Source organism: Haematobia irritans, chromosome 3 (assembly GCF_050003625.1).
Source record: "Haematobia irritans isolate KBUSLIRL chromosome 3, ASM5000362v1, whole genome shotgun sequence".
Taxonomy (NCBI): Eukaryota; Metazoa; Arthropoda; class Insecta; order Diptera; family Muscidae; genus Haematobia; species Haematobia irritans.
In genome coordinates this window covers 149970030-149990206 of record NC_134399.1, presented here as the reverse complement: position 1 = coordinate 149990206, position 20177 = coordinate 149970030, and the positions used below count along the sequence as shown (strand labels likewise).

At 33.7% G+C, this 20177-nt stretch overlaps 3 protein-coding genes across 4 annotated transcripts in view; all 3 read right to left on the bottom strand.

Annotated features, from left to right (window-relative positions):
* Nucleotides 1-20177, bottom strand: part of LOC142231916 (uncharacterized) — a 334412-nt gene that overhangs the window by 288380 nt on the left and 25855 nt on the right. Inside the window, exon 2 of one of the 2 annotated variants that reach the window (XM_075302581.1) lies at nt 2243-2424. The exons of the other annotated variant lie outside the window; for it this stretch is intronic. The gene's annotated coding sequence lies outside the window, so the exon portion shown is untranslated. The remainder of the gene's footprint in view (nt 1-2242; nt 2425-20177) is intronic. 2 annotated transcript variants of the gene reach the window in all.
* Nucleotides 1935-4843, bottom strand: LOC142231243 (uncharacterized). Its single transcript, XM_075301860.1, has 2 exons — nt 4648-4843; nt 1935-2266 (listed from the first exon to the last, which is right to left on the bottom strand). Exons 1-2 carry the CDS (start codon nt 4841-4843, stop codon nt 1935-1937), a joined length of 528 nt encoding a protein of 175 aa, XP_075157975.1.
* tsg (twisted gastrulation) lies at nt 13538-14727 on the bottom strand. Its single transcript, XM_075302584.1, has 2 exons — nt 13999-14727; nt 13538-13929 (listed from the first exon to the last, which is right to left on the bottom strand). The coding sequence occupies exons 1-2, from the start codon at nt 14539-14541 to the stop codon at nt 13702-13704; spliced, it is 771 nt and encodes a 256-aa protein (XP_075158699.1). The 5' UTR covers nt 14542-14727; the 3' UTR covers nt 13538-13701.

Below are 20177 nucleotides of genomic sequence, written 5' to 3'. Positions count from 1 at the left end.
CCCAGATTTGAACTCTGGAGCCTCTTGGATGAGCAAAATTCATCCGATCCAATTGAAATTTAGTACGTGGTGTTAGTATATGGTCTCTAACAACCATGCAAAAATTGGTCCATATCGGCCCATAATTATATATAGCTCCCATATAAACCGATCCCCAGATTTGACCTACGGAGCCTCTTGGAGGAGCAAAAGTCATCCGATGCGGTTGAAATTTGGTACATTTCGTTAGTATATGGCCTCTTACAGCCTTGTAAAAATTGTCAAATTTTATTACTATAGAAAGTTTTGTCAAAATTTCATTTCTACAGAAAGTTTTGTAAAAAGTTTATTTCTATAGCTATGTTTGTCAACATTTTATTTCCATAGAAAATTTTGTCAAAATTTTATTTCTTTAGAAAATTTTGTAAAAAATTTATTTCTGTAGAAAATTTTGTCAACATTTTATTTCTATAGACAATTTTGTCAACATTTTATTTCTATAGAACATTTTGTCAACATTTTATTTCTATAGAAAATTTTGTCAACATTTTATTTTTATAGAAAATTTTGTCAAAATTTTATTGCTATAGAAAATTTTGTCAACATTTTACTTCCATAGAAAATTTTGTCAACATTTTATTTCTATAGAAAATTTTGTCAAGTTTTTATTTCTATAGAAAATTTTGTCAAAATTTTATTTCTATAGAAAATTTTGTCAAACTGAATTATACACGTATTTAATCGGCCTTTTTTTGTTTAATATATACCCCTTATGGACTAACTTACAATTTAGAAGACAGTGTTAAAAAGTTTTACGATACCTTGCCATCGGCAAGTGTTATCGCAACCCAAGTAATTCGATTGTGGATGACAGCCTTTAGTAGAAGTTCCTACGCAATCCATGGTGGAGGGTACATAAGATTCGGCCTGGCCGAACTTACGGCCGTATATACTTGTTATTTATTTATTTACACGGCTAATAGCAGCCGGGACATTGCAAAATATAACTTTTCAATTCAATTAAATATAATTCAATATTCCAAAATGGCCAGAAGGGACCCTATAGGTCAGCGAGTCTGTGCTTTACATTGAATTTATAGAAAATTTTGTTAAAATTTTATTTCTACAGAAAAAGTTGTAAACATTTTCTTTCTATAGAAATTTTGTCAAAATTTTATTTATATAGAAAATTTTCTCAAAATTTTATTTCTATAGACAATGTTGTCAAAATTTTATTTCTATAAAAAAATGTTGTCAAAATTGTATTTATACAGAAAATTTTTCAACATTTTTGCACATTTTTATTTTTATAGAATTTTTCTATAGTAAATTCTTGCAAAACTTTATTTTTATGAAAAATTTTATTCCTAAGAAAATTTTTGTAAAATTTAATTTCTATAGAAAATTTCGTCAACAATTCAATATTCCAAGTGGGCCAGAAGAAACCCTATAGGTAAGCGAGTCAGAAGGGATTCCCAAGCTAGTTATTCGAGATGGGTCAGAAGGGACCCCGTTGAGCCAGTAAGGGTTTCGCGGTACTCAATAAGGTTCAACATATATAAGCAAATGGGTCAGAAGAGACCCCCTTACCCACGGTAAGGGCGCGGAAAAAAGGATAATAGAAACAGCAATTGGATGAGCAGGATCAAACATTTTTAATAATACAGCTGAAAATTTAGAAGGCAACACCCCTTTGGATCAGAAACTCTGTTGTTAAAATTAAGAATAATTTCCTTGATGGCTGGAATCGGATCGGTTAAAGAAATCAATGAATAGACCGAAGTAAAGGTTTTACACATAACATTAAGGGGATTAAATAATTCATAGTTATGACTGCAAAATTCAGTCTTTAAGAATACAAAGTTCCTAGTTATACTTGTCAATGTCCTCCTGAAGAAGTAAAGAACCACTAGCATTATCAAATGAAAGAAACAGCTTAACATCATATGCGTACATCAATATCCTCGGTGATACGATAGCCGACGGAAGATCATTCTACCTTGGGGAACTCCATATGTCACACGTATAAGCATTGATGAACTATCTTTAAATGCAACTCTCTGAGTTCTACCATGCAAGTAGGATCGATCGAGAAGAATAGGTGGAAATCCCAAAACATCTAATTTGTACAATAGCAGCCTATGATTCACCATGTCGAACGCCTTGCTGAAATCCGTATAGATTACATCCAGCTGACGTCTTTGAGAGAATGATTCGAACACATGACCAACAAATTCAAGTAAATTACTCACAGTAGACTTACCTCTCATAAAACCATGTTGGCATCCTGATATAATATTAGAAAGGGAGCACGAAATTCTCCTAGTTAAGTCGGGTCACCTAACTGTAAGGACAAAACGACTGGATTTTGAGCGTCCAATACTACATTTGTGAGCATTTTTCCATTCTCAAATCATAGACTTTTCAAGTGGTGGTATGTATCGCCTGAAAGTATGCAATGGAAATTTTTCAATAGTATTTAAACAAAGTTACGCAGCTAAGCAACTAATTTCAAGGAGTGACTTTCAATGAAATATATGTAAAATAATTGTTAGATTCATTGATATATATTCTGAGAATTTTTTTTTCTGAATTCTGTAAAAAACAACCAATATAAAATTTTTACTTTATGAAATTTTTACTTTTTGTGATACTGTCGCAAACAATTTTTTTTTAACTTCAATTAATTAATTAATGTATGTATTCAGTCCTCTCCACAGAGGAGTTTCAAACCAAAGTGATAAGAAGTGCAGTAAACGCGCCATGGTATGTCCGAAATAGTGACTCAGTGGAGACTTAAAAATGACTACGATCAAAGAGGAAATCTCTAGAATTGCAGAAAAACATCTTATCCGAAAAAAATATTGTCGTGAGGTCAAAGATTATATGTCTCTAAATACGAATACAAATTTTGCTTAGCATAGAAGACGCATTTATCTAATATAGAGTTTTTTTTCCTTGTCCAAAAGTCGATAAACTTTTCAATGAAGTCGTATTATCCTTATAATTAAGAGATTTCACCTTAAAATGGGTATCATAACATGAAAGAAAAAATGTTTGGGCTAAGGTCAACTTGATTTTAATAGTTCAGAAAAATTCTTTAAATTTAATGAAATTGTCTTTAAATTGGTTGGCTTTTTTGCATCTTGACTACAAAGCAAAAAATCGTTCAAATATGGAACATGTTTTTCAATATTTTATTTTAAAGACGTTTTTACTTGAAACATAGCATAATTTCTAGTCTTAATTTGGAAAATAAAGTTGTCGTTAATTCGTTTTTAAAGGAATTTGGTAGCATATGAAGAAAAAAAGCTGAAAAGGCTAAAAATTAAAATTTGCTTCCTAGAAACAAGTACACAAAACCCAAATTTAAAAGAGAATTGTGTCTTAAAAGTATCCTTACTTGTATTCTCCGCTTCTTTGGCTCGGAATCAATACCAAAATTTTTAAAGTAAAGACAAAATATTTGGAAACGGGCATGCTTCTTGTTTTAGTGTACAGAACCACATACTCCAAATTTCCAATCAACCTAGAAGATTGCGCCGCTTCAAACTACATGATTTATTAACTCGCTTTAATATATGAAAGTCTCAATTTAAAATAAAAATTTTACAACAATAATTGTCCTAGTTTAATCTTAGGATATTTTAATTTCTATAAGTCTATTGATTGTTAATAAATAAACTACTGGTTAGTCACTTCTTCATAATAGAGACTAGTTGTAGTATAAGTTAAGCATCATATATGTGTTCGATTAAATAAATAAAAATAAAAAAAAATTAAAGTATGTGACCATTACATCAAAGCTTAGTGTGCCAATGATTTTTGTAGTTATATCATTGGCGTTAAGTGGAAATATTTTTATTTTGATGAAGTTGTATCATCATTTTTATATTTTTGCTAGATATTTTTATTCGGGTTTATAAATATTTGCGATTAAACGGATATGTTTGCTGGCATAAGTGTTATATTTGCAAGTTTCCCAATTCATACTCTAAAACAAATATTGAATTTCGAAGTAGCTACAGCAGATGTCATAAAAATATGGATTAATTTTTTTAAGCAAATGAAAATTGTCAAATATTGTTTGGGCTCCAAATCAAATCATTTGTACTTAAAATGATCGAAATTGTTGTATGATAGTAATTTAAAGTTAATCCCTGAGAATTTCATATAAGATACATTCATACACCCTCAAAAAAATCGCTTCTATAACATATACCCCAAACACATTTTGCTTCAAACACATTGTTTGTATTGTTCAAACATCACCTTACGGCATACACTGGTAGAAAAAAATATTAATGAAATTTTCTTTGTGTGGATGTATTTTTAAGGCGCCAATTGGTTACTTCCATTATTTTACTTGCAGCATACTCTCTAGGTCTCTCTTTCTAAAAACATATATGTTTGTAGGCTACTTCCAAATTAATATATGTTTGCATCTAAACATATTATATTTACAAACATTTTATATCCTAAATATAATATGTTCTAACATATTAACATATATGTCCCAATCATGTTTTGCTAGTTTATTAACATTATATGCTTGCACTTAGAAATATTGTGTTAAAAATTTTGAGATCCAAACATATAATTTTTACGCCCAAACATATGAGAAATAGTCTTTTTCGTCCGTGTAAGAACTAAAAGTCAAATTTATACTTTGCCCCAAGATACATTCAATCACAGGACAATTACTAATACGAAAACGAAATAGCGTCGTCTTGTCTATTAAAACTAACTGCAATCGATGAGTCATAGAACCCAACAACTTTTTTAAGTAGCCATATCGATTTTCTCCTTTGAGCGTTGTATATTGCTGCGGCTTTGCAAATATTGTTATACGTTGACCTCTCATTTTATTTTTAACGTACGGGAATGAAATGAAGTCATTGGTTTTCAAGTAAGGACTATGCTGCGGATGACCGACCAAATTGATGTTTTATGTGCTCAAAACTGCAGCTGTTTGAGCCGATGTGTGAGAACTCGCATTGTCGAGGTGAGGAGTGATCCGTATTAGGCGGTTGGTTTTCTTGATTTCTTGGAAGACAACTGGCAAACAAATTATTGTGACTGTTCTGCGTTGTCCCAGTGGCACGATTGGGACGTGTCCAGGTTTTCAGAAAAAAACAAGCGATTATTTGCTTGGAAGTACTTAGTTTTGTTTGATTTGGCTCACCTTGGAAGACCCATACTGATGTTTATCTTCGGGAACCACCTTGGTGCAATGGTTAGCAGGTCCCCCTTGCGTACAAAGTGTCATTTGGTTCAATCCCAGTTTCGACCGGACACCAAAAAAATTGCTGAGTATTCCAAAGCTTGGGAGATGAATGTTAAGTTTTAGCATAGAGCAAATTGCGGCACCCGAAATATAAAAGTAACCCTCGTATACCAATAGATATAACAGGTTGGCTGATAAATCCTCGGTCTAACAAAGAAAAACATTTTTTTTTGTCAAAATTCGTTTTTATTATTCAACATACTTCCCTTCAAGAGCGATACAACGATTATAACGACCTTCCAATTTTTTTATACCATTTTTGTAGTACTCCTTCGGTTTTGCCTCAAAAAACTCCGGTGTATTACTAGTTAATAGCTGCAAACACCGCTCAGAATCATCAACACGTTGTTGTTTTTGGTCAAATGTGAGCTCGCACAGAGCTTTCGCATATCCAAATATTGGTGAATGATATGACCAACACGTTCCTTTGATATCTTTAAGGCCTCTGCTATCTCGATCAACTTCATTTTACGGTCATTCAAGAACTCCGGAAACTCATTATCAAACCAAGTTTTTTTGCTTCCACCGTATTTTTTCCTTTCAGAAAACAATATTTTAGCCCCCTATATAAACCGATTTACACAAAATTCCTTTGTTTCCATTTTTTCACAATAACAAAAGTTGCTTCACAAAAGACGCTCTATCTCACAAACTAATTGACTTACACACGTCAAATTTTGACACGATTCATTTGAAGGTTGGTACTATATAAAAATAATATGCATTTAATACTAGCGACGCCATCTATGTGTCAGACCGGGAATTTATCAGACAACTTGTTATATATACATGTATAGTTACCACTTTATTCTCATTGCATCATGTATGATATGTAACTCAATTTTGTTTACATATTCACAAATAGAAAAAAAATAGGTTACTATTTACTTAAATTTGGAAAGAAATGACATCATTTTGGTAAGAGCATTTGAAATTCAATAAAACCAATAATAGTCCATTACAATCAACTACAACACATTGCATTTGGAGTCAACTGTGACCTACATAATACTTATATAAAAAGTAAATAGAACAGCCTTCGGTTCAGTTCATCCGGAGACCTTAGTATAGAAAGTCAAAATGAAGTTGATTATGCTTTTAACTTTACAACTCTTAGTGGTGTGCACTTTTGTCGCTGGAAAAGCTCTAAACAATAGTGATACGGACACATCTCCAGTCATAGAAAGCGGATTACCTGTGAGACCAACTAAAGTGCCATTATCGAATGCATCAACCACAACCAACAAAACTATCCGTGTGGACTATAGCAGGAGACAAACAGCGGTGGACCATAACAGTAATAAAAAGCTAAAGGTGGAAACCAGGAAACCAATTCTCAGAAATACCACTACTCCCAAACCCCCAGTTTTGACTACTACTCCTAAACCTTTTGCTGACACCAAGCCAACAAAAGCACCCCACACAAATAAGGCTTCTGCAAAGCCTAAGCCAACGCATAATCGTAATGGAAGCAATCATAAAAAACCTTTAAACAGGACACCACTCAAACGGAAACCCTCTCAGAGAAAGCCTTATGCATTCAACCGAATGAATAACCATAACAAAAATCATAAAAATAATAATAGAACTAAAAACAATAAAAACAAATCCAATAACAAGAGAACTCAACATAAACCTAAGAAAACGAACTCGTTCAACACAACCAACAAAAACACCAAGAAGTCTTCAAATGCCAACAAGAAAAATCATTCGTAATTTATGGCTATAATTTTAATGTACAACCCTAATGATAAAATCATCTAAATAAAATATCTGTATTGATGTTTTTCAATTTTCATATGGGGGTGCTTTTTTTAAACAACAAATGGAGGAAAATGATGAAACGAAATATACACTTAAAAAAAGTTTACATGGATCCAAAGATTTTGACATTTCCCTAAGGATTTTGGTATTGATTCCGAGCCAAAAATGTGGCTTCATTAAAATAAAGACATTTTAGCGAACTACGAGGGCGGTCTATCGATGAAAGAGAACGGTTAGTTTCTCAAAAATATTTTTATTTTTCTATATAATCTCCTGAAACTTCAATACACTTAGTCCAACGCTTTTCTAGCAATTCTATCCCTTGATTAAAATAGTTTTCCTCAAGGTCTTCAAAATAGTGGTTTACAACTGTAATTGCATCTTCATTTGAGGTAAAACGCTTACTAGCAAGGAATTTTTTTTTAGATTTGCACAGAGAATGCAGATTGGTTGTGATAATCGAATTTATTGCCAACCTCATTTTAGAAGTTGCAGCAACTATCTGTTGGCAGTTGTGTCACCTAACTAATTCGGTCGACACAATCGAATGATGGGAGATGCAACTAATACCACTTCTGGTGTTGGTTGTGTCAGCCGATGAAATAGGTTATGGGTGACTTCGTTATTCGATTGTACCACGCAACAATATTAATACCCCCAATCGAATTGAAAAGAAGATACATATATTTTATTAAATTACAAATTATAGGTTTATTATTATTTAAATATTATTTAGAGCATAATACAGAAGCACAAACAAGTATATAAGGCCGTAAGTTCGGTCAGGCCAGCATACAAAAGTATATTACCAAATCGAATTGCTCATGGAAGGTCATTTATAAATAAACAGAACAATAAAGGTCCAAGATGACTGCCTTAAGGAACACCAGAAGGCGCATGTAAAAATTTATCGACAAATTGAACGAAATTAATTGACATAATTAATTTTTTTCTCTTGTTAAAGAAAATTTTGTATTTGAAAGGAAAAAATTGAGTTGATACGAAGTTTATGGTAATTATGAAATATTTTTTTTGGGAATTACGAATTTAGCAAACCTTTATGCTTCATTTGTGTATAAAGTTTCTTTAACTAACGCTAACTAAAATATTATTAAAGTCAAGGAAACTTTTTCATATTAGAGAAATGTTAACTAAAACGTGATAATTCCCGTGCATTGAAAAAAGCGTGTTCGGTTCCAAAGTAATAAGAAGTTTTAAGATACCTTGCCATTTGCAAGTGTTACCACAACCCAAGTAATTCGATATTGGAAGACAGCCTTTAGTAGAACTTCAACGCTACCATGGCGCAATGGTTAGCATGCCCGCCTTGCATAAACAAGGTCGTAGGTTCAATTCCTGCTTCGACCGAACACCAAAAAGTTTTTCAGCTGTGGATTATCCCACCTCAGTAATGCTGGTGACATTTCTGAGGGTTTCAAAGCTTCTGTAAGTGGTTTCACTGCAATGTGGAACGCCGTTCGGACTCGGCTATAAAAAAAAAGGTCCCTTGTCATTGTCATCTCTCAGTGATAAGAAGAATGTGGTATCACAATGGACTGAACAGTCTAAGTGAGCCTGATACATCGGGCTGCCACCTAACCTACTCTACTCCATCCAAGGTGGAGGGTATATACGATTCAACTTGGCCGTGTATACTTGTTACAACCTGCGCCACACTGTGGAACAGTTAGTGCATATGTTTGCAACACCCAGAAGGAGACGAGATAGACACATGGTGTCTTTGGCAAAAATGCTCAGGGTGGGCTCCTGAGTCGATATAGCGATGTCCGTCTGTCCGTCTGTCCGTGAACACATTTTTGTAATCAAAGTCTAGGTCGCAGTTTTAGTCCAATCGACTTGAAATTTGGCACAAGTATGTGTTTTGGCTCAGAATAGAACCCTATTGCTTTTGGAAGAAATCGGTTCAGATTTAGATATAGCTCCCATATATATATTTCGCCCGATGTGGATGTATATGGCCCCAGAAGCCAGAGTTTTACCCTAATTTGCTTAAAATTTTGCTCAAAAAGAACAAATAGTACTATAGTCAAGTGTGCCAAATTTTATTGAAATCGGGTCAGATTTAGATATAGCTCCCATATATATCGTTCGCCCGATTTACACTCATATGACCACAGTGGCCAATCTTTTACTCCGATTTAATTGAAATTTTGCACAGGGAGTAGAATTAGCATTGTAGCTATGTGTGCCAAATTTGGTTGAAATCAGTTCAGATTTAGATATAGCTCCCATATATAGCTTTCGCCCGATTTACACTCATATGACCACAGAGGCCAATTTTTAACTCCGATTTAGTTGAAATTTTGCACAGGGAGTTAAATTAGCATTGTAGCTTTGCGTGCCAAATTTCGACAAAAATTGTCAAAATACCAACATTTTCCTTGTAAAATCGCCACTGCTTAGTCGAAAAGTTGTAAAAATGACTCTTATTTTCCTAAACTTGTAATACGTATATATCGAGCGATACATCCTAAATAAATTTTTGCGAAGTTTCCTTAAAATTGCTTCAGATTTAAATGTTTCCCATATTTATACCCTTCACCACTACTGTGGTACAGGGTATAATAAGTTTGTGCATTTGTATGTAACGCCAAGAAATAGTGGTCATAGACCCATCTTTTAGTACACCGATCGGCTTAGAATTAAATTCTGAGTCGATTTAGCGATGTCCGCCTGTCTGTCTGTCCGTCCGTCTGTCTGTATATGTAATTTTGTGCACAAAGTACAGCTCGTAATTTAAGTCCGATCGTCCTCAAATTTGGCATAGGGCCCTTTCTTGGGACAAAGACAATCGCTATTGGTTTTGGAAAAAATCGGTTCAGATTTAGATATAGCTGCCATATATATTTATTGCCGATGTGGTCATAGCTAGCGTGTTTATCAACCGATTTTCTTGAAATACCGTACATCCAAATATTCTATGAATCTGGAAAATCTTGCGAAATATCAGCCAAATTGGTTAAGATTTAGATATAGCTCCCATATATATCTTTCGTCCGATTTAGACTCATATGACCACAGAGGCCAAAGTTTACTACCGATCTTCGTGAAATTTTGCACAGAGGGTAGTATTAACATTCTACCAATGCTTGGTAAATTTGATTGAAATCGGTTCAAATTTAGATATAGCTCCCATATATATCATTCGTCCGATTTGAACTTATATTGCCACAAAAGCCAGAGTTTTGCCGTGATTTGCTTCAAAGTTTGTACAAGGGGTACGTTTAATAGTATCGTAAAGTGTGTCAAATTTTGCTAAAATCGGTTCAGATTTAGATATAGCTCACATATATATCTTTCGCCCGATTTGGATATATTTTGTCCGATTTGAAATTATATGGCCTCAAAATCCAGGCTTTTGTGCGAAATTTGATTTGCTTCAAATTTCGCACAAGGAGTACGTTTAGTAGTATAGGTAATTGTGGCAAATTTGGTTGAAATCGGTTCAGATTTAGATATGGCTCCCATATATATCTCCCGTCCGATTTGCACTCATATGACCAGGGGGGGCCAAAATTATACTCCCATTTACGTGAAATTTCGCATAGATAGCAGAATTATTATACTAACTGTGCATGTCAAATTTAGTCAAAATTGGTTCAGATTGTATATAGCTCCCATATATACATACACCATAGTTGGGGAAATATGGTAGACTGTTTGATATTTTAGACCCATTTTCAATGGGATTTTCCTCCAATTGACTGGATAGATTCCTCAGAGAATACAAATATGGCCAAAATTCTCCCACTTTACACAAAATTATGTGATGATTTCCCCATATCTTAGCCATATCCTACACACTGCAATGCCAAAATTTCCACAGAACGGATGAGTTTTAAATAAGGCTCCAATTCGCCCGACTAGACCAAATAATATATCACAACCCACACTGGACCACATATCTTGGCGAGATCTAACCAATATCCTTGTAAAATCGCCACTGCTGAGTACCAAAAATTTTAAATATTACTAAAATTGTCCTATATCTCGAATACATATGTATCGCCTGAAAAATCATAAACCTCTTTTGTACAATTGCATTAAAATTTCTCTCGCTTCATATAACCCATATTTATACCCTGCTCCACACTGTGGAACAGGGTATTATAAGTTAGTGCATATGTTTGCAACACCCAGAAGGAGACGAGATAGACATATGGTGTCTTTGGCAAAAATGCTCAGGGTGGGCTCCTGAGTCGATATAGCCATGTCCGTCTGTCCGTGAACACATTTTTGTAATCAAAGTCTGGGTCGCAGTTTTAGTCCAATCGAATTCAAATTTGGCACAAGTATGTGTTTTGGCTCAGAATAGATCCCTATTGATTTTGGAAGAAATCGGTTCAGATTTAGATATAGCTCCCATATATATCGTTCGCCCGATATGGACTAATACGGTCCCAGAAGCCAGAGTTTTACCCCAATTTGGTTGAAATTGTGCACAGGGAGTAGGATTAGCATTGTTGCTATGCGTGCCAAATTTGGTTGAAATCGGTTCAGATTTAGATACAGCTCCCATATATATGTTTTTCTGATTTCGACAAAAATGGTCAAAATACCAACATTTTCCTTGTAAAATCGCCTCTGCTTAGTCGAAAAGTTGTAAAAATGACTTTAATTTTCCTAAACTTCTAATACATATATATCGAGCGATAAATCATAAATAAACTTTTTCGAAGTTTCCTTAAAATTGCTTCAGATTTAAACGTTTCCCATATTTTTTACTAATTTTGTGTTCCACCCTAGTGCATTACCCGACTTAAATCTTCAGTCTATAGATTTTGTAGAAGTCTATCAAAGTCTGTCCAGATCGAGTGATATTTAAAACCTTTATATATAGCCCCCAACACATTTAACGGATGTGATATGGTATCGAACATTTAGATCTACAAAGTGGTGCAGGGTATAATATAGTCGGCCCCGCCCGACTTTAGACTTTCCTTACTTGTTTTTACTAACATTTTGTTTCATCCCAGGGCGTTAGCCGATTTAAATTTTATTTCTAGAGTTTTTGTAGAAGTACAAAAAATTGTTTCCAATAAAAGTATTTGTATCTGGAAATGCAAACTTTTATGTAGCTCCCAGCAAATTTTAAGTAGTTGAGATGGTAACACAAATGTTTGTCAACATAGTGGTGAAGGGTATAATATAGTCGGCTCCGCCCGACTTTAGACTTTACTTACTTGTTTTTTTACTAACATTGTTTTCCACCCTCGTGCATTAGCCGACTTATATTTTGAGTCTATAGATTTTGTAGAAGTCTATCAAATTCTGTCCAGATCAAGTGATATTTAAATTTATGTATTTGGGACAAACCTTTATATATACACGGATGAAAAAGACTGTTTTTCATATGTTTGGCTATAAACATTATATGTTTGGAACACAAATTTTTAAACACAATATTTTTGAGTGCAAGCATATAATGTTCATAAACTAGCATAACATGTTTGGGACATATATGTTAATATGTTAGAACATATTATGTTTGGGACATAAAATGTTTGTAAATATAATATGCTTGGATGCAAACATATATTAATTTAGAAATAGCCTATAAACATATATGTGTTTAGTAGCTTGGAGCGCTATTTAACAGGGAGCGATATTGAATTAAGTTGGTGGTTGTTGCTTGTTATTACAAAATTAACATTTTATTTTTCCTTGGGCAATTGATCAGCTACTTCTTTGATCCTTACAAACTGTGTGGTCCGTTGTTCGAATCCCCGTCCGGCAGGTAAAATTAAAATAAAAAAAATCATACAATTGAATAATTTCTTCTACAATGTTTGTATTACAGAAAAAGGTGCTAAGAACTAAAAAATCTCGTGGAAGTGAGAAAGATGTGGGGGAATATACAATTGGGCAGAAACAAAATTTTGAGCATTCAGGTCGAAAACCTATGTTGTTAGCACCTATATTACCTGTTTATTTTCATAATTCATTATGATTGTAAATATATAAATAAATAAATAAAATTTTGAGCACAATATTGTTTGGGAGAATTTTTTTTAAGCATGTAATATTTTTGGGTGCAAAATGCTTCCAAACATATTATATGGTCACATAATAACATATTGTTTTTTGGAAGACAACATTATTGAATTTGGATGCAAAAATACAAAATGTTTGGAACTTAGACTACCCAAACATATATTGTTTAAACCAATATGCTTTCAAACATATTATATATTGGAAGAGATCAAACATATAAATGTTTGGGCAATACCCAAAAATATATATGCTTGAAGCAAAATATGTTTGGGAGTATATGTTACAGAAGCGATTTTTTGTGAGCGTGTAGCTTCCAACATATTTGACGGATGTGATATGGTATCGAAAATGTAGATCTACAAAGTGGTGCAGGTATAATATAGTCGGCCCCGCCCGACTTTAGATTTTCCTTACTTGTTTTTTACATACAATTACATCAATTTCGTTCTTTCAGACTTTTCTCGACCCATCTACATGAATATACTCCTTTTATTTATAATATAAGCTTAATGGACTTTATTACTCTAATAACAAAACAAATATCACTGGGGACTTAACATCCTTAATTCTAATAACTTGCAACTTGGCCAAACCATGACACAGTTCCAAATGCACGCTCATTCGCATGCACTAACGTAAAGAATAAATTGGAAAATTTAATTATAATTCATTTCATCTTCACCATAATCCCATGGCATGTCATCACCACCATTCACTCCACCATAATCAGCGGCATCATCCATGCTGTCAACATCAAACATTTCATCCTCATCTTCATCCTCTGGACAGGCGGAACAACGGCTCTCATTGATGCCATAGTTAAAGCAATTGGCACCAACACATTCACAGCATCCATCGTGAAACCAACGATAACTATTGGAACCCTGAACCATTGAATCAAAATGAAATTTAAGAATTGTGGTGGCGAAGATGGGTGATGTGTTCAAACTTACCATGCTTTCACAATAATCCGCACATTTCTTATTATTCATACAATAATTCAAGAAAATCACTGTGCAATTAACCGCTGTCAATGGGATTTGTGACCCTTCTTGATCAAATACACCGACCCCACTATGCGGCAAACCAAAACCAAATGTACCACTGGCCATGTTATAGTGACGTGGCAGACTGTTGCGCATAGGAAAACGTACGGTGGTCCATTGACTTTCATCTTCCTCTGCGGTCAAAGCATCAAAGTATTCTGGCACCCCTTCAAAGTCACCAATTTGGGATTTTGGCGCCAATGCACTTAAGGTATCATTGTGTTTGGGGCACATATCCAGGCAACCACAGCATTCCGTATACAAGTCCCCCAAACAATTAAGACAATCCTTGCAGCAATAGCAATCAGAAAGTTTGCACTGGCAACTTTGTGTCAACAGGCACTTGGATACCACAGAACCACAAACGAATTCATTGCAGCCTTCGCCACTGGCAATAGTCCAACAACCGGTGGATAACACGACCATGTAAGCCAGGAACTTAACCAACATTTCCAATATGTTCTCAATAGGAATTCGGTGAAATAATAGCCCTAGTCGATCTTATTGCCTTGACAATTGTATTTGAACTAAATGGAAAATTTCCCCTGACCATACTTAAATGAAGAGGAAAATCCATGTGCAATCCAAATTTGGAATATTAACCCTCGAGGAGTTTTCTGCCTGTTCAAGAGGATTTACCTTTTGCGAAAGAAATGTATCTGTGTCTACAGGTAGCTGGCGGAGAGAATGAATAATAAGGATGTAATGTCGCATAATTGCATGTGTAGGTGTTGCATTACTAGGAATACTAAATTATCATTAAATACATTGAGTACAGTGGTGGACAAATGTTTTCGCATTCCAGAAAAAAACAATGACAATTTTTATACTCGAAAGTGGTGAAAAATCGGATCAGAAGCAATGAATCTCACTTGGACTTTTGATAGGGCGGTAGTAGTCTTCTTAAGCATCCCCAGCATAGATTTCATTTTAGTTCTTCAGTTGTAATACTGTTTCAACATTTCTAACAGAAAAAAAGTTTTGTTTAAATTTAATGAAAACTATTTTAAGGGAAATTGTAGGGATCGTCGTTTGGGAATGTAGGGAATTTTTTGTTTTAGTACGGTAAACCGAAAATTTTCCCTGGCAATGCTGTTGGAAATGGAGTTTAAAAATTGATAGATGATCCCGGTATTCGTTAAAAAAAATATTTTTGATACAACGTCCAGTTTATTATATTGGGACATTATAATAATTTTTTTTATTATTATGCCTAAAATCATCACAATACGATAAAAGGTAGATTCTCAATTAGATCAGACTTGTGGATATAGTTTTACACTTCAGTGTTTTAAACAACCTGAACACGTGTGCGTATTTGCTTAAAGTTGTAAATATCTGATCTTAACAATCAGTAGAAATTTAATGGTTATTTGGTATAACAAACGTTGCTCTTGGTCTATGAATATTTTGTGTGCAGTACTTATCAATTTCCAGGAATTCATAAAATTTAAGACTATATCATTGGCATCACAGGTATATTTTAATTTTAGGATGAGTTATATAACAAGGATTCGGTTAGTTTTCCATATTCAATGCCAGGTATGTAGACGTAAGGATTTCGTATACTAAATTTCTTATTGGCAATACTATAGGTCCTAAAATGGGATCTATTATATACACTGAAAAAAATATTGTCGTGAGGCCAAAGATGTCATGTCCTTAAAATACGAATGCAAATTTTGCTTAGCGTAGAAGGCGCATTTCTCTAACATGAAGTTTTTTTCTTTGTCCAAAAGTCTTAAATTTAAGTTGTGTTGTCCTTATACATAAGTGATTGGACTTAAAAATGGGTATCATAACATGGAAGAAAAATTTTTTGGGCTAAGGTCAACTTGACTTTAATAATTCAGAAAAATTCTTTAACACTAATGAAATTGTCTTTAAATTTGTTGTATTTTTGCATCTTGGCTACAAAATCGTTCCAAAATAGGACATGTTTTTCAACACTTAATTTTAAAGACGTTTTTACTTGAAACATAGCATAATTTCTACTGAAAGTCGTGCCTGAATTTCGAAACTAAAGTTGTTGTTAACTTGTTTTTAAAGGACTTTGATAGCATATGAAGAAACAAAAGCTGAAGAAGCGAAAAATTAAAATTTGCTTCCTCGGCTCGGAATCAATACCAAATTTTTTAAAGTAAAGACAAAATCTTTGGAACCGGGTATGCTTTTTTTTTCAGTGTGCTATATATCACTTTCAAATTATTGAAACATGGAAATCACTAAATCGCCTAAAGTAAGAAGGATTGTATCTTCTATGAGTTCAATAATCGATAAGAACATTTTCGACTTTGTTCTCATAATTTTAAGACTTTTTTTATTGAAATTTTTGAATTTTAGTGTTAATATTGTAAAACACTTGTAAGGAAAGGCGGGGCCGACTATATTATACCCTGCACCACTTTGTAGATCTAAATTTTCGATACCATATCACATCCGTCAAATGTGTTGGGGACTATATGTAAATGTTTGTCCCAAATACATACATTTAAATATCACTCGATCTGGGCAGAATTTGATAGACTTCTACAAAATCTATAGACTCAAAATTTAAGTCGGCTAATGCACTAGGGTGAAACACAATGTTAGTAAAAAAAAAATATGGGAAACAATTAAATCTGAAGCAATTTTATGGAAACTTCGCAACAGTTTATTTATGATTTATCGCTCGATATATACACGGATGAAAAAGACTGTTTTTCATATGTTTGGCTATAAACATTATATGTTTGGAACACAAATTTTTGAGTGCAAGCATATAATATTCATAAACTAGCATAACATGTTTGGGACATATATGTTAATATGTTAGAACATATTATGTTTGGGACATAAAATGTTTGTAAATATAATATGCTTGGGTGCAAACATATATTAATTTAGAAATAGCCTATAAACATATATGTGTTTAGTAGCTTGGAGTGCTATTTAACAGGGACCGATATTGAATTAAGTTGGTGGTTGTTGCTTGTTATTACAAAATTAACATTTTATTTTTCCTTGGGCAATTGATCAGCTACTTCTTTGATCCTTACAAACTGTGGGGTCCGCTGTTCGAATCCCCGTCCGGCAAAAGGTAAAATTAAAATAAAAAAAATCATACAATTGAATAATTTCTTCTACAATGTTTGTATTACAGAAAAAGGTGCTAAGAACTAAAAAATCTCCTGGAAGTGAGAAAGATGTGGGGGAATATACAATTGGGCAGAAACAAAATTTTGAGCATTCAGGTCGAAAACCTATGTTGTTAGCACCTATATTACCTGTTTATTTTCATAATTCATTATGATTGTAAATATATAAATAAATAAATAATATGTTGAGCACAATATTGTTTGGGAGAATTTTTTTTAAGCATATAATATTTTTGGGTGCAAAATGCTTCCAAACATATTATATGTTCACATCATAACATATTGTCTTTTGGAAGACAACATTATTGATTTTGGATGCAAAAATACAAAATGTTTGGAACTCAGACTACCCAAACATATATTGTTTAGACCAATATGCTTTCAAACATATTATATATTGGAAGAGATCAAACATATAAATGTTTGGGCAATACCCAAAAATGTATATGCTTGAAGCAAAATATGTTTGGGAATATATGTTACAGAAGCAATTTTTTGTGAGCGTGTACGTATTAGAAGTTTAGGAAAATAAGAGTCATTTTTACAACTTTTCGACTAAGCAGTGGCGATTTTACAAGGAAAATGTTGGTATTTTGACCATTTTTGTCGAAATCAGAAAAACATATATATGGGAGCTATATCTAAATCTGAACCGATTTGAACCAAATTTGGCACGCGTAGCTACAATGCTAATTCTACTCCCTGTGCAAAATTTTAACTAAATCGGAGTTAAAAATTGGCCTCTGTGGTCATATGAGTGTAAATCGGGCGAAGGCTATATATGAGAGATATATCTAAATCTGAACCGATTTCAACCAAATTTGGCACGCATAGCTACAATGCTAATTCTACTCCCTGTGCAAAATTTTAACTAAATCGGAGCAAAAAATTGGCCTCTGTGGTCAGATGAGTGTAAATCGGGCGAAAGCTATACATGGGAGCTATATCTAAATCTGAACCGATTTAAATAAAATTGTACACACTTGACTATAATAAAATTTGATACACTTGAATACACTACTAATTGTACTCCTAGTGCAAAATTTCAACCAAATTGGGCTAAATCTCTGGCTTCTGGGACCGTATTAGTCCATATCGGGCGGAAGATATATATGGGAGCTATATCTAAATCTGAACCGATTTAAATAAAATTTGACACACTTGACTATAGTACTAATTGTTCTTCTTGTGCAAAATTTTAAGCAAATTAGGGTAAAACTCTGGCTTCTGGGGCCATATAAGTCCATATCGGGCGAAATATATATATGGGAGCTATATCTAAATCTGAACCGATTTCTTCCAAAATCAATAGGGTTCTATTCTGAGCCAAAACACATACTTGTGTCAAATTTGAAGTCGATTGGACTAAAACTGCAACCTAGACTTTGATTACAAAAATGTGTTCACGGACAGACGGACATAGCTATATCGACCCAGGAGCCCACCCTGAGCATTTTTGCCAAAGACACCATGCGTCTATCTCGTCTCCTTCTGGGTGTTGCAAACATATGCACTAATTTATAATACCCTGTTCCACAGTGTGGCGCAGGGTATAACAACAAATAAATGTAGTTAACTTTAGGTTCTGACGCAATTCTCCATGGGGAATTCCCATGTCAAGGAGAATTCATTTCATTTTCATTTTATTTAACAATACAGTAAGCCTTCGTGGCCAATAAATCGTATTGTTCTTAAAAATAGTAATACATTAATAGTAATTGTAAAGTTCTCAATACTAATCATTAATACTTAAATTACCCTACAATGCCTACCGCTCCACTATCCTCACTTTGGCCAAAGTCACATAGAAAACTAATATTAATAAAAGTAAACTAGCATCTAGCATTGGTAAATAACAGTATAAATAAATATATTAATTCAAACTAGTCAGTAGCAAGTTCCTAAATTGATTCTCAGGAAGCCCAAAATCCCTTACTGCTACAGGAAGATTATTCCAAACCCTAGCAGTAGTAACAATAAACCCCCTCTCAAAAAGGGAACAATTTATACGTGGTATAATTATCTGTGGATTTCTCACCGATGTGGAAAAAACAAATCCCTGAAGAAGTTCATGTAACAACCCATTTCTTTTCATCCTATGGAAAAACATTAATCTCCGTGACAAAACGTAAGATTCAAATGAAGAACCAAGAAAATCAATTACCTTATCTGTCACATGTTCAAAAATACGCAACCCAAAAACATAACGCACTACCCTGTTCAGAATCAGAGCAATCTTTGACCTATTCGCTAAATAACTTGATGCACAGAGAATACAGATTGGCTGTGACAATCGAATTTATTGCCAACCTCCTTTTGGCAGTTGTAGCAACTACCAGTTGACAGTTGCGTCACCCGACTGATTCGGTCGACACATCTAATATATCATATGGCTTTCATAAAGAGTAACTGCAGTGAAACAATAGTGTTCCTTTGGCAGGAACTAAATTGTAGATAAACAAAATTTTCCTTTGTCTATTTCACTATTATCAATAAAGTCCAAAAACAAAATAAAACAAGTAAGGAAAGTCTAAAGTCGGGCGGGGCCGACTATATTATACCCTGCACCACTTTGTAGATCTAAATTTTCGATACCATATCACATCCGTCAAATGTGTTGGGTGCTATATATAAATGTTTGTCCCAAATACATACATTTAAATATCACTCGATTTGGACAGAATTTGATAGACTTTTATAAAATCTATAGACTCAAAATTTAAGTTGGCTAATGCACTAGGGTGGAACACAATTTTAGTAAAAAAACTATGGAAAACATTTAAATCTGAAGCAATTTTAAGGAAGCTTCGCAAAAGTTTATTTAAGATTTATCGCTCGATATATATGTATTAGAAGTTTAGGAAAATTAGAGAAAATTTTCGACAAAGTAGTGGCGATTTAACAAGGAAAATGTTGGTATTTTGACCATTTTTGTCGAAATCAAAAAAA